Genomic DNA, 15752 nt, shown 5'->3' with positions numbered 1-15752 from the left:
CTGACTGTAAACCTCTTTGTTCTATATTATCATTTCATGTTGGTTTGGTGTGTTAATCAATGTGTCAGTAATGGCTGCAAAGAGAACTCATTCAATTCTCAAATTAAGAGAAATCTGAGCTTTCTAACACTGGCACATTTTCTAGTGGATAAGCTTTTTCACAGAGTAATTATTTCATTTTCCAGAAAGATTACTGATTACATCACACTGGAAAAAACTAAGAGAGGGGCCCTTTATCTTCCCCATGTTTCTGCAATTCTTGTACAAACTTATACTTGTTACCAGGAAAAATGACAAATTTGCCATCTGATCAAAATGTTAACAAGGTAAGTGTCAGTGAGATGGATCACTGACTGTCACTGCAAGCCAGAACATGAGGATACATTGATATTTCTCAATATATTCACTGCTTCCCCAATGTTCGCTAACAACATTTCTACTGTGAGTGTAATAAATCACACAGAAATAACAAGCTGCATAGGATCTCTAGGATATGATAGATTTGTCGTAATAGCAGCATTTGCAAGGTGGAAAACAATTGGTAATGATCTATAGAAAGACCTAATCAACTGTCATTTGCTATAATGTGGCAGACGAAGCAAAGATATGAAATCCATAACACTTCTTTAGCCACTGCCCTCCCCATACACATACACACGTGTCAATTGGGGAATAGTAAAAAGAATTAATGAGCTTTGGGGTCACAGAAGTAGAAAAGAAAGTTAATAGCATGCCCTGGATGCAATCATTAAATTATACACTGCTGAACAAGGCAAGAGATAATCACAGAAGCTGCACAGTCCTGTGACAGCAGTAAAGGCTTTTAGCAAGCCTGCACCTCCTCCTTTGCTTTATTTCTTTTACATCTATTTCATTATTTAAAAAAAAAAAAAATTATGTCAAAGTGGGGCTGGATAAGCAAAGGGAAAGCACCTTCTAAGTTCACAGAGGACTGAAGTCTGTATGTGCCAAGGCTCCTGCAGCACAGGAGACCAAAATCAAATGTCTGTTTTGCACTGGGCTGTGCCAGGTCCCAAAGTGGCTGCTGAGGCTTTAGCGTTCCTTCACCTGCACCCATGGGGGAGGGAAACACCCACCCTCCAGAACACACAAGAACACACCACCTTCCAGAACACACAAGAACACACCACCTTCCAGAACACATGAGCAAGATGTGCAGATTCAGTTTTCTGAAACATGAAAGTCTAACAGAACTGCCTTCCTGGGAGCTTTGTGCTGCCTAGGGTTAAAGACTACAGGCATGAATTTTAGGTACTGAAATATTGTCTCTGCATCACACCCTCCATTGCCACCTGCCTACAATAACTTTCAGGTGAAGAACCAACACTCACCTAGAAACCCAGAAGTTTCCAAGGCTACACAAACTGTTCTGTGAAGACTTTTCTTGCTAGCCACACCAGGAAAGGCTTTCTGGAAAACAAGGCAGTATAGAGCATGCAAGGGGAATCCTGGGTCTAAAATTTCAAAAGTAAAATTCACTCAATTTTTATGAAGCTCAAATCAATCTTTTCCTTTTTTTTTTTTTTTTTTTTTTTTTTGGGTCTCGTTTTGTTGTGCTGGTTTTTTGTGTATTTTATTCCCCAGAAAGATTGGTAGAAGAATAATGGCTGCTTTGTGCTACTTTGCTTACAAACCACATTTTGCTAAGTGAATGCATTTCTGAGAACACAGGAATTGCTGTGCTGCCTCAGCACAGCAGTGCTCTGCCCCAGCATCCTGCCTGGCAGCTGCTGCAGGAGAATGTGCAGAAAACCTCCTAGTGGGCAATTATGGGAAAACCTGTTCAGATCCAAAATTTTTTTCCAGCCCTTCTATCACTCAATAAAATTGGCACATCTTGAAACGTGGGGTTTTTTTTTCTTTGCAAGCATTTGTTTCAAGTCCTTCCCAATGTTTGGAACTTAGTATTTTTCCACATCAGAGAGTTTGCTAAAATCTACATTTTCAAAAGTCCTTATCTTCCAGCCTGGCACCAAGCAAAGCTGGACAGATTTTGGAAAGGACTCAGCTCCTTGGTGAAATGGAACCGCTGAGTTCTTTTGCAAATCTGTCCTTAAAAGGTCACAACAGGAGCTGCTCTGTTTAGAGCACTTTTAAAATCTTTCCTCAGTGGGAGGTGCTGAGCCTTCAGAAAGCTGGTGCTCAACACTTTTGATAATCTGGCCCCAAGTTAAGTATCAGGGGCCAAATTAAGTGATTTAGAGACAGAAATACCCTACTGACTGCAGTGGAAATTTCCACTTGCCAATGAATGGCTCAATAGGATTCTGGAATAATAGAGCCATGAAAAGTGGATAATACAGCAAACAAACATCAAAGGGTAAGACTTTCCTTTTCAATCATGTCTGCCTGTGCTCTGCATAGAAGGACTGAAATATTCTGACATGAAAGAAGGAGAAGGAATGGTTAACTGCACAGCCATGCACTTCCTTCTGAGATAAACACACAGCATTTCTTAGGAGCAGTGATTTCCTAGTATTCATATGACATAGTTGGAAACAAGGATACCTGTCTTGCATGATGTAGAAGATACCAGTGGTATGTGAACTAATCTCCTAGACTAGTTCCCTCTTCCTATCATAGAATTATAGAATGGTTTGGTTTGGAAAGGACCTTAAAAATCATCTAGTCCAACTCCTCTGTCATGGGCAGGAGCACCTTCCACTAGATGAGTTTGTTCCAAGCCTCATCCAATGTGGCTCTGAACAATTCCAGGGATGGAGACATGCACCAAAGAGAAAACAGCCTTACATTTCTCCAGTTCTTCTCCACTCTGGGAGTGAAGCTTTGCCAGTCAAGATTTTTGCTTAGGAACAAATGACTTCCCTCTCTGTCCCTTAGATATTTTCAACATTCAGCCACTTCCATGGCTTCATCCATGATTTTGATCAAAAGTGAAGTTTGCACACAACTATTTTATGAGTGCTTGTGGCATTTTTGACAAAGAATTTCAGGGAAACTTACTGGTATCTTAATTGAACCTAGCCACCACTGGGCTTGACCCTCAGGCAATCTCCCCACATTCCCATGGCAATTTTGGCCATCCTTGCTAGCATGATTAAGACTTCTCTCCTTCAGTTCTGATGGAATACCCCATTAACAAAGGTTTCTAGCACTTTTCCTCTAGTTTTTGAGGAGAAGGCTTGAGCATGAAGCTAAGCAGGGTAATTATGTTGTAGGCTGGATGGAAGTACATGTACATCATGTTTCCTTCATGGTTTCAGGTCTCTTCCAAAGCCCTGGACAGAATATTGGTATTTACAGCTCCCTCTAACACACCTGCAGGGGTACACAGGATTTTTGGGGCCATAGGAACAGCTTGTTCAGAGAAGCTGAAGACATCATGTTAGGAGGACAGCAAGAAGGTATCAGAGTAGCTCATCAAGGGAGAAGACTAGGCACCAGACTGATTATCAGAACAAGGTTATTTAGCAAGTGTTAATATCAGCTTTCTGTTGCAGAAATTATTTGACTTGGTGAAGCCATGAGGTAACAAAGAAGAGACTGAGACCTGAAAGATACTGAACACTCCTTCCTCCAAAGGGAGAGAGCAAGGCAGAGGATGAACATTTTTATTTCACCAGAGGAAATCTGACTACCAAGATGTAATTTGTTAATAAATGCTGTTCCATGTAATTAAAAAAAAACAAACAAGCAAAACCAAAAAAAAGTGCCACAAAATGACTGTGGACCAGCAGGGAACAAGAAACTCTCCACAGAGAGTGGCAATTCAGAGAACACCCACCATGTGGCCCACCTTCCCTATTCCCCCTCTAGAAACAGACCCATTTTACACATGGTGATTAAGGCACTAAAGCAAAAAGTATTAACATGATTCACATGTAGAAAACAAGGTTATTAGAAGTAGGGATCATTTCAGCATATTGTTCTCCCTAATAAGCATAGCAATGAGTAATTGAGTTTCAGGCAATCTCCAAGGTGGTGCTTTGTAGAGAAAACGGAACTTGGCATGATGTCTACTTTTCCTTTAATTACATTGCCCTAATGAGCAACTTTCTTTACTCTCAGCAAATTCATTTCTTGAGAAGAAGCAACAGTAATAAACACGTTAAAAGGATCACCAGGTAGCACCTGAGAAGAAACATCAGCAGCTTAAAATGACAAGAGGTTGCTAAAAGTGGTGGAAAAACACCAGATTGTTCTCAACTTCATTATGCTTATCACTCTTAAAAGCAAAGTAAAGGATGTCAGCGGAGCACATTACCTAACCTGGGAAGTGTCCTTGTTCTGCTATTTCTCTTTTGCACATGTTCCTGAGAACAACCCAGAAACACAAAGTGCTGATACATCAATCCACAACTCCTCTGCTCACGCAGCAGCAGAGGGCAATTCTGCCTCGTGCCCTTGTGCAAGATGAAAAGAGAAAATCACATGCCAATAACATCCTACTGAGTGTCAATATTGCCACTGCAACCTGATACACAGGATAAAAGGCTGGCTTTTCCAAAGTCTTTAAGGCATTCAGACATCTGACTCTTGTTGAAAGTCAGGGGCTGTTTTGCTTATCTTTTTGTAGAAAACCACCTGAGAATCCACTTATGGCAAAGGACTCCCTGAATCTGCCTTTCTGGAGACAAAAAGCTGGGACATATGTTCATTTTTCCCATTTTTTCCCTAAGCATTTCCCTCCTGGTGTCCCAGGAGACACCATACCAGTGAAGATACACCCCCTTTTCTACAGTTGGGTAAACATGTCTCCTCTTGTTAAAATACCTGAGGTGTTCACCTTCAGAGAGCAGCAATTGCTGCTGCTCACAGGCCTTGGCTGAATGAAGCCAGTGCACTACCAGGTGACAATCTGAATTTTTAAATGCCAGTAGTACTATTCTTTAGGGAAAAAAAACCCAACCAAACCAACAAAGCAAAAAAAACCCAAAAAACCCCAAAACAACAACAACAACAACAACAAAAAAAAACCCCAAAAAAAAACAAAAAAGGAAGCAAAGTTCTCAAGAGTCATTCCAGTTTTCAATGTTGCTCAACACCGGGAAGCACATCCTGGAATATCTACCAGCTGTCTTAGGACTACACTTTCATAGAGGGAAGCAGGGGCTTCATAGGTTGTATTACTCCATGTAGCTGTAGATGGGGATCAATCCACCTTTTGCTTGTTCAGGGATTAATGAATGTATCTGCACTCAGCTGTTTTGCCCTGACTCACTCCAGAACTTCACAAGCTCCCTTCACTTCTCTGCATCAAACCTGCAAGTACTGTTTCTTAATGTACTCACAGAGGCAGGAGGAAACTTCATTTCTATACATTAAAAAATATAATCTGAGGTCTTCGAAAACTCTCTTCAGATGTAAAAGTGTGAAATGAAATTATCTTCAAATAGAAAATCTGAAAGTGTCAATGGCAGCAGACACTGAAGACCTTAAGTTTTTGCAGCTTAATGAATTGTTATTTCTTCAGTAAGCCTGCCACGGAAATGGCAAGGGTATGGGAAGAAAGTATGTTAGCACTTATAGTCTACTCATAAATGCATTAAATGCTACTATTTTACTGAGAGAAAAAGCAGAAAGGGAGCAGAGGCCCATCTCCTAGGGAGCTAATCTCAATTACTCCTCCCAGTCATGGCTCAGCTGAAGAGAACCCTGCATATAGCCCGTGCTGTACGCGGCCTGGCAGTTGTGTGCATTTGCCCCTTCAAAGACACTCATGTAATGAATGAGAATAGATTTTTCCTTACCAAAAAAAAGGAAAAGGTCATCGTTCAAAGAAAAGAGAAATTCTAAAACAGGCCTTCCATTAAAACTCTATTTATTGCAATACCTTCCCACTTCCACAGAGATTACAATCCCTAGAAGCAAGATCCCAGTACGTTGAAGTCATTTACACGGCAAAAGGGAGACACAAATGTTCAACTGGATTTGCTTGTATGTTTACCACAAACCTATGATCAGTTTTTGCAATTAAATGCAGGAGGGGATTCTTTGGCAACCTCATACACAATGCTCCAGCTATCTGGGCAAAGTGGGACAAAGGCTGCCTTACTTCCCTGTTTTTTGGAATACCTGTGCTCGGATAGCTATAATTGGGTTGTAACTCAGCCAAGCGGGATTTTGAAGCTTTCTTTTCCTTGGAGCAGTAAATTCCACTGCTTGATGTGGGCACCAGTTGTCACTTTCTCCAATTTGCAGGACACAAAAGCTGAAATGGGAAAAATGCTGCACTGTGCTACTTGAAACCCTTCCAGGGGCTCCCTGCAGCACAGGGAGGCACAGGCAGCCAGAAGAAGTTGTAAGCTCATTTTGCTAGCTGCAACTCTCAGTTGTCAGAAAGATAAAAGTTTCCTGCACATGCAAAATAGCAGCATGAGCTGGTTTTGAAAACAGATCATACGTTTCTGGTAATTAATTGAATTTTGGAGATGTTTTGCTTCTGGCCCCCAAGGAAATGCTGTTAGCTCCTCTCTTCTGAGCATCCCGTGCTTTTTAAAACACACACTTAATCCCACAGAGAATATTCCATCGGGGATATCAGTATGTTAAAACTCTCTGAGGAGGCATTGCCCAGTGTGCAGTCACAGCTCTTTACTCCCCCAGCCCCCACAGGTCCCTGGGGTTCAGAGCTGGGCATTTGGTCACTGTGGTCTGCTTGTGGCACTGCTGGTCCCCACCTGCCCCTGTGGCACCACAGAAACACTGAGCAGGGCTACAAACACTATCTAATAAATCTGAGGGCTGGAGAACAGTAGGAGAGAGGGGAGCAGATTCTCACATCATCAGGAGGGAAATAGGCTTTTAAAAAGCTAGTTGTGTCTGTGCACAACAATGAAGCTTTATGTCTATATAAACTGACAAGTCAGATTGTCCTCCTGGGCCCAATTCTCAACATCAGTGCCATTTGAGGCGATCGCTGCCTCCTGCCTCTGCAGCCAAATGGCTCTGTCTGCCAGCAAGGGCAGGCAAGATGATTAAAATAAGCATTAACAGAATGGTTGGTGATTAGCTTCTCCCTCTTTCTTTTTTTTCTCTCTTTGCTTTCTCTTTTTTTTTTTTTTTACATATAATTTGGGCCCACCAAAGATTGCTAAAGCCTCTTCTTTATTAGCAGTGTACTTAACAAGTGTGAATTTAAAGTATTCATTTTCTTAAGGCCAAGGACTAAAGCGATTAAGGAAAACTGCTGCAACCTAGCACCAAAGTCAATCCTTAACATGCAAAAGAAACAATGGTGCTTAATGTATTTAAATAAAACCAAATTGTGCACAATTATGCTAACACTCTTTTAAACTAAATTCTCACTCTTCTGCAATGTATTATTGAAATTTCCTTTCTCAAATGGAAATAACACTTTCTTAGCCCCCAGTATGGCAACAGGTCTGTGGTTACCTAGCAAAACCACTGCAACAAAAGCTAAAATCCATTCTCATTCTATCCTTATTTTACCATCAGCTTCTCTTCTCTCCTGGCCTTAATCCCTTGCCAGGTCTGCCCTGGATTTTGGTGTGATTTGGTTTGTGCTTACCAACTACTTGCTTCAATATCCTGAACCTTAACAAGAACAGGGCAGCATTTCATTTGAAGCTTAAGGCAGCATTTTAATTTGGCAAAGAAAAATCCCTCTTTAGAAAATGGCAGCTCCCTGATAGGTTTGTTTGCTTTCCATATCATCAATTCCAAAAAGATGAGTACCTAGGACACCGATGGGGCATGTTCTTCCCACCAGAATGAGTTCATCCTACACTGCCTCAAAGGATAAGCAGAGATCTGAAGACAGTTTTACCTCAGGGCTGGGAATACACAGGAAGCATCTGAGCAAGTCTAAGCACTGACAGCATGATCAGGCCTCAGAGACCATGTTCACTTTAATCTTCTTATCAGCAAGTTGTCCTTGGTTGGAGGTTTTTTGTCACAAAGTCACTTGCCAGTGAAGTACCATCAAGGACACAGAAGAGCAAATACTCCATGAGCTAAACACAACAAACATCCTACACAAGGAGCCAAGAGATCCTTTGCAATGGTCACAAAAATCTGCATATACTAGATTATAGATGAAATGTAAGTGGATCCTGGCAGCCAATATCTTTTAACCTGGGAGGACAATGATTGTAAAATCCCTGAGGCAGGAAAGGGTAAGAAGCATCAAGAGCAGTGATGGAATACAGAGAGAGAGACAGAGTAGAGGGCAATGAGGCTGATCCACAGTGTGCAAAATGCCAAATGCACATTGCCTTCCAGACAAAGCCTAGGTGTAAAGGGCATGTGTGTGATCATGAGGGATGGCTGCCTTAGTGGGAAAACCTTCAACCACTTCTAATTCCTTTCTATAGCTGAGCTGTTTCCGTTTCTCTAGATCCTATGAAAGATATCACAATGAATGAAATGGCTCTTAATCAGATCAGATTATGATATTCTGCTATCTTAAAGTAAGTGCAGTGACACAGACAGCATAGAGGAAGGTCTCAGAGATTTCAGGTGTCAAATTAAGAAATACCTCACAGGGCTGGGAAGGGCAGAAAATACCATAAACAGTGGGGTTTTCATCTAGGGAGATAAATGTGACCCTAGGATGTCTCCCAGGATTGATACTGGGCCTTACTGACAAATTTATCAGTTTTGCCTCATGTAGGTTGAGGACATGAAATAAGCTTGCAGGGCATGCCAGCATTATCCAGGGATTTCCAGTCCTAATCAGACAAAATATTATGGTCCAGAAAATAAATTATCCTGTTTAAATCAAAAAGGAAATTCATTTGATGGGAAAAAAACACTGTTTCAGGTTAATTAAAAATGATTTTTTGTCCATCTATCTATGAGTTCAGAACCATAATTACTGGCACAATTCTAGGTTCTATTGCAATACTCTCAGCTGGAAATATTCACACACAGTTCATGTGCCCTGCCCTGCTGGAGCCACTGAAATATCACAAGACTCGGGAATCAACTGGGAAAGGCTCATACTCCTTGGCTAGGAGAACCTCCTCTGATGCTTGCAGTTAGAAAAAGCAGCATTGGCAAGACCAGGGTAAAATCTGAAGCCTACTGGGAAGAATTTATTTGCTGCTGCATCAGGAGATTAGGAAATAAACTTGTACCTGGGAAAACCAGAGCTTTAAAAAACACCCCACAAAACTACTTAGATTCTGTGCTGCTTCTGTCCTTTTCTGTGGTTTAACCATGCAGGGTGCAGAGAGAGCAGGGTCTGGCCCCAGGGGAGTTCAGACACAGCAGACTGATCTCTCAGCAGGCTACAATATGTTCCCAGAAGGTACAATATCATTCTGAGGCCAAGGAACAGCCTATTAGCTCTGCATGCCATTAATTTTCATGAATAGTTCAATCTGATGCTCACAGGAGCTGTTGGGCATCTTTCCATTTTGTCTCACAGACCTGGATGAGGGCTTATTTATCTTTTTACTTCATACCTTACCTTTAAGCCCTTCAAGCAGCTCAGTGCAGCTGTGCAGGTTTCCAGCCCTGTGCCAGGCTCAGTGCCCAGCAGCAGGCAGGATGCTGTCTGCAGCTCGGAGTGATGGCATGTCACAGTCAAAGCCATTCAGGGAGAATTAAACTTCAGGCTTGTTTGACTAAACTTCTGAATTCACCACAGTTCCCCTGTTTTGCCAGCCTGAAGAAACAGCCCAGCAGGTTCTTGACTCATATGCCAAAATGCCTCCTCCTTCATCCTTCCTGGAACTGGAAATGATTACTAATAGGTATTCTTGCTGCAATGATTTAGCATAATGTGCTGAATGAGATCACTAAGTCAAAGTATCTTTTCCTAAGTGAGTCTCTCACTGCTTGCCTGAATGCCAGAGGGGAAGGAGGATAGCATGAAGCAAATTCTTTTGCTGTCTTTTTACAAAATTTCATAAATTACTGAGGAGCTCACAGTAGGAAGTTTCACTCAGGTTCATTAGAAGAGATCCATGATGCAGGCAGAGGAGGATGGAGACGCAGGGGTTTGGGTTAACCTCTCTCTTTCACACTTTTCCCCTTTTTCAGTGCTTTCCAGTCTAGGCTGGGAACTGCAGACAGGCAATTAAACGAGGAGGGCATGAGAGCAAGGCTGGTGAGGGGCTGGGCACTCTTTGCCCTGTGTGCACAGCCCTGGATGTGCATTGCTGTGGCAGCTGCATCTCTTACAGGAGGCTGCAGGCACCAAGTGAAACACAGAATTTAGGGAGGAATAGGGGTGTAAACTCACCTCAGCATGTCAGGGATGCTCAGGGTTTCACTGAGAGGCCAGGCTGCCCTTACCCATCCAAGTCTGTCAGCCTCAAAATTAACTTATTGAGGTCAGCGCTCATAACAGGAGCGCAGAGTTTTGATTGAGTCTTCCTTTCTGAGAGAGCCCCATCGTCTCTGGCCCAGTACAGCTATTACCTGCCAGCCTAAAGGATGATGAATGTTATTTATATTGCAGTAATGGCTAAGCACTCAGTGGAGACCAGGGACAGGCTGTGCTATGGACTTTTCAAACACCCACTGAATGAGGGCTGCCCACAGATGCCTGGAAGTGCCAAGACTTTTCAGGATAATGTTCCTGAATGTCTTGGGCACAATGACCTCCAACAACTGCAGTACTTGTGCTGACTGCAACAACACTGGGGGCTGTTCTACAGTAAAGATGTTCTTTCATACCAAATTCTTATCAGTCACTGTGACATGCCCTTATAATAGCAAAGAACTCATCTACTTCAAGGCAAGCAACTACTTCATAAGACGCTTTTAAGTTGCTTGATTAATAAATGTGAAATTAAATCTCTTTCAAACCAAACAGAAAATACAGAGGTATAAAGAGTTATTCTAATGGAAGGTTTTCCTAATATTTAGCTGCTATTGTTCTGCTGTCCAAGAAATAAAGAATCAATGAATAAGAACTACTCAAGATGAAGATGAGAAAAGTAATCTAGCAATAGTAAAAGATGAAGGACCTGATCCTATAAAAAATCCTGTAAGACCAATTTAACTTTGGCATGCACACACTTGCAGGATTAGGCTTCAAATAATTGCAGAGAAATGTAAGAACTGATAAACTATAGCTTTAGCTTTCCACTACAGTGAGCCCAGACAGTGGATGACTAACACTTCCCAGGAAATACCCTTTCAAGAAATAGCCCTGCAAAGATGCAGAGGAAATACATCTAAAATATTAAATGAAGTTTTTTTTTTTTTTTTTACTATTAGTTATTCTCTTTTTATCTTGGAAAAATCATACAGTGACTTCTTTCATATGCACTGAGGTAAAAAAACCCTAAAATATTAAGTGACAGATTCTACCAAGGAGTGCCTTAGAGAAGATGCTGTGAAATAAGTGTCAGCCCCTGTTTTATTCCTTCTACAATTAATTTTCCACTACCACAGTTCTAAAAATATATCCAGAAATCAGCAGACATTTGTGTCCATCAGATACCTGATTAAAATACAAGTGCTAAGAAACACCTTACCCTTAATTATACTCTTTACACTTAAAAGCTGCTTTAGACAGGGCTGTGTAAGAGCTTCTGAGCCAAAAGCCTGAAGGCCTCCGAGCCCAGCAAACAGACTAAGCAGGGAACAACCTATGTGCTTTCTTCTCTCTTTTCCATCAGGTGAGTGGTCACTCCAAAACTGAATGGGAGAAATTAAGCTCACAGTGAGAGACTGCAAGCGTTTTCTGGCTGTCTCAGTTCTAGAAGGCTCCTGAGAGGAGTGATGTCTCAGCATCTGGGCATTCCTTTCACTGTCAGACACTAAGAGCAGTGGGATTTATCACCAATCTGCTGAGCATATACAGATGACAACTGCAGAGCTTGGAGAGCTCAAAGGCACTTACAGATAGAAAGGGGTTTGCAAAAGCCATGTTGAGCCAGAGCTGAGACCTAGAGCCTGTGAAAATTGCTCCCAATTGCTGTTAAACCTTTGGCTGTGGTAGCTAACCCAGGCACTGCAATATGCACAATTTATCCTCGGTGTGCTTTACAATTGCACAGAGAGTTTGAGAGAGGCTGATCAGCCTCCATGGCACATTTTACAAGGAAAAGGCTGTTGGAATGATTTTGGAAGGTGGTCTTTGCTGCCTAAACTACAACACCATCTATCACTCAAATACATGGAAATGAAGTGTTTACGAACGGGTTTTTGATTTTTAAAGTACAAATTTCATGAAAAATAGATTTAAAGCTCTCTCCAGCTCCCACATCTCACCTAATGGTACTTTATCTCTTGTTGATTTCCAGCCTGTTGCCCCACCATGATCTACATATCTTCCTAAATCTTTTAAAGTATCTTCTTGTCAAAAGGATATGACTTGCTGACATCACACAGAGATGCATTAAATCAAAATGTTTTTGCTGTACTGACATAAGCTCCAAATTATCTCCAAAGTCAGCTGTATTTTAAATAATTTGTCCCTTTTTCATTTTTCAAAATAGCTTTATTCACCTGTGATAGCAAATTGCTTAAGTCCCTCCATCCTCAATCCAGACAGTGATAGAACTCAGCACCAAACTTTTTATAGCAGCAAATGTCTTTTTGTTTCCCTGGCATCATAAAAAAAATATATCTTTCTTCAGCTACAGTCTGTACAAAAGCACGTTAGCTCTGTGGTGTTCAAGAATAGCTAGTTAGACTCTGAGGCTATACATTCTTCTGCTAAAAGATATATTATCACATCTATGTCTAAATATTTATGCTTCCTGTTTGCTAAAAGCAACACCTACAATTGCTGTAATTGGAAATGACAAAAAAAAAAAAAAAAGAAATTCTTCCCCAATTTGCCACCCTTTTGCATCTACCAACACTAAATATATAGTCTAGTTCATCAGAGTTTTGCCTGTTTCTGTTTAGCTATAGCAAGGGAGGAATAATTGTGTTAAAAAAGAAGCAAATGGAATTTTAAATATGACAAAATAAAAAGAGATTTGATGGGTTGATGCAGCATCTGAAATCTGTTAACACAAGTGAAAAGGAAAAGATCATAGAACCATACAATCATTTAGGTGGAAAACACCTGTAAGGTCACTGAATCCAGCCATCAACCCAGCACTGCCAAGCCCATCAGTAACCCACCTCCCTGAGAGCCTCATCTACACATCTTTTAAACACCTCCAGGGATGGTGACTGCACCACTTCCCTGAACAGCCTTTTCCAGCGCCTGAAAACCCTTTTGGTGTTAACTTTTGTCTCATTACACTGCTTTTAACCACCACACCAGCAAGGATTGCCATCATTTACTTCCATTGGAGCTCCTTGCTCAGCAGTCTCATTAAGCTTTTACCCTTACCTAGTGGAGTTTTCAGGCACTACATTTCATACAACTTGTCAGTAACATGCTTTCTTCTCCATTTTTGCATATTTAAGTAATTGAAAAACTTTAAAACACTCCACCATTTTTTTGTGAGTGGGGACTTGTCGTCATGTAGATATCACAAAGGAAAAAATACAAAAGCAGAAAATGTCACGACGTCTCTTTCAAGCAGATGGTGTTGCAGTAGCACTGAACAAGTTTATATTAATTACTTTCAGAAAGAGAAGGAGATGTCATATTTCAGATAGAGGATCCTACCAAACCCACCAAGAACAAGCTGTAAATTTAACAATAGTGAGACTTTCTCATAGAATCATTATGACAGCTGTCAAACTGGGGAAAACTTTTTGTTAATGCCAGTACAATTGTTCATTTAAACAAAAGCCAGTGATTCAGTCACACTGGAACAGCTCATGAGCCGAGCTCTGCTGCACAATCTGCACACATGCAGATATCCCATCTATATGCAGAGTTGCTCTTTAATTTCCATCTTTGGGGCTACAATGTGATGTGCCCAGAGCTGAGCAGAGCCCTACAAAAATCAGGCCAGAAGGCAATTTGTGATTGAGCTGTAACAAGCTGCCTGTGTTTTCTCTGGTTAGAAGGGGGAGGTTTGGCACCCCAGGCAAGCAGCTGGTGTAGGACACCCTCCCTGCTTGCCAGGCTGAACATGTGGTCACCCTTTTTCCCTGTGCCCTCAAAATAAGAGACCACAATTATTTGTAGAGATGCATCCTGTGTGCAGTGACAGACTGAAGTACCAAAGGTGTCAACTGTATCCTCCCTCAGAGAGGGAGCTCACGAGGAAATCTCAGTATAGATCTTGGTGCTGTCACAGGATCTTTGCAAGCAATAAAAATGCAGGGATCCCATCCCTCCACCCATGGGAGGGCCTGGGCCATTAAAGCAATTTACTAACAGCAAAATCAACTCTGAAGAAGAAATGGAGTGTAAGTAACTCTTACTTCCTCGTAGACATCATCATTCCTGCTGAAGTCTCCAGCCCTCCTTGGCAGCACGTGGACATGAACATGCTGAAAACGTGAAACAAAATAATAGTGATTATCAAGTTCATGACTTTTTTTTTCTGAACTGTCAGCATTATTCTCAACACACACAAGTAACCATGCAGAGGCTCCCACAGCATTATATTCAGAGGAAAATACATTAACCTGTTCCATAACTGTATCTCAACTCTTTGGAGAATATAAAAGATGAAAAACATGAGAGAGCAGCCCTGGTGTATTATATGAGCTTCAGAGTGAAATGCCTGGAAGTTTAGGGGCTCTCTGGAATTATTCATAGTCGTCAGTCAGAGACATATTTAGCCACAGCTTTGAAATAACAATGTCCCTTGGAGCTGAGTGTTGAGGCTTTGGAACAGAGGGGAATAAGAAGGTGCTGGAGATGGGATGTGGGGGAGAGCTTGTGTGGGCAGCCTGGGCTCAGGGCTCCCTGTCTGGGGACAGAGCAGCAGCTGCCACACCATGGTCAGCACGTGGGCAGAAGAGGACAGTGCCTCTCACAAGGGTAAAAAGACTTTAATGCTTCCTTTCCTCCCTGGAGGCTGTAGCCCAAATACAACAAACTGAAACCTGTGGGGCACAAGACATGCTGGGGACACACTTGCAGGGACAGAGTGCCAGGTGGCCCTAAACCTGTGAGGCACAAGGATTATGAGCCCAGTTTGGAAGAGCCTGGAGTGTGTCCCTCTCCTGGCACAGGGCCATTGCCCACAGGGTAGCAGAGGTGAGGACTGAGCTGCACAGGCAGCTTTGGGTTACCCAGTTTGGAAGGAGGTGAACGGTGATGTGTTTTTGTCAAAAATGCTGATGTGATCTGGGGAAAACAAACAAAATTATGGGCAAGAACACAAATGGCACCTTAGTGTTGAGTCATTACTATTACCTTTTTTTTCTGACACTCTCTTCATACCATAAAGGAAGGGTAATGCAAAGTCCTTAAGACCCAAACTCTACTGGGAAAAATACTTTTCTGCAGTAAGTTCAGCTACTAACAACATTGCAATACATTCCTTTCACTTTTCCCCTTGGTCTTTCACTCTTGAGTAAAGAAAAACAATAACTGAGAATAATTCTTCTGCAAAAAAAACCCCAACAACTCAGTGAGGAGAGGCAGCAAATAATCTGAGTGATAGACCACATTTATGCATCTTCAGAGCTTTTTAGATCGTGCCTAAATCCTTTAAAAAAAATGCCTGCATCAGAAACGGCACTGAATGGTTTGCAAAGAATTTAGATAGCTTGCACCTGATTCAATTTGATGAGGTAGAAATCAGCTGAACCTCCTGCACCTCGTGGAAACATTCTCAAAACATGGCTTAAGTCTATAATGAAATATGAAATCAAAAAAGGTTTTCTTAGGCTATTTGTAAGAAAATTCAAACACACCTATATTGTGTTAGCTTCTATCCATAATAACATTTGCTCAGTGAATAAAATGAAAACACAAG

At 41.6% G+C, this 15752-nt stretch overlaps 1 protein-coding gene across 6 annotated transcripts in view; it reads right to left on the bottom strand.

Moving 5' to 3' along the window:
• The window catches only part of FHIT (fragile histidine triad diadenosine triphosphatase), a 530314-nt gene that overhangs the window by 70492 nt on the left and 444070 nt on the right, over positions 1–15752 (bottom strand). For all 6 annotated transcript variants that reach the window (XM_038148756.1, XM_038148757.1, XM_038148760.1 and 3 more), the window contains one exon: positions 14245–14313. In XM_038148756.1, the coding sequence (XP_038004684.1) occupies positions 14245–14313 (69 nt within the window). The remainder of the gene's footprint in view (positions 1–14244; positions 14314–15752) is intronic.

This window comes from Motacilla alba, chromosome 12 (genome assembly GCF_015832195.1).
Source record: "Motacilla alba alba isolate MOTALB_02 chromosome 12, Motacilla_alba_V1.0_pri, whole genome shotgun sequence".
Taxonomy (NCBI): Eukaryota; Metazoa; Chordata; class Aves; order Passeriformes; family Motacillidae; genus Motacilla; species Motacilla alba.
This window is presented reverse-complemented; position numbering and strand designations above follow the sequence as displayed.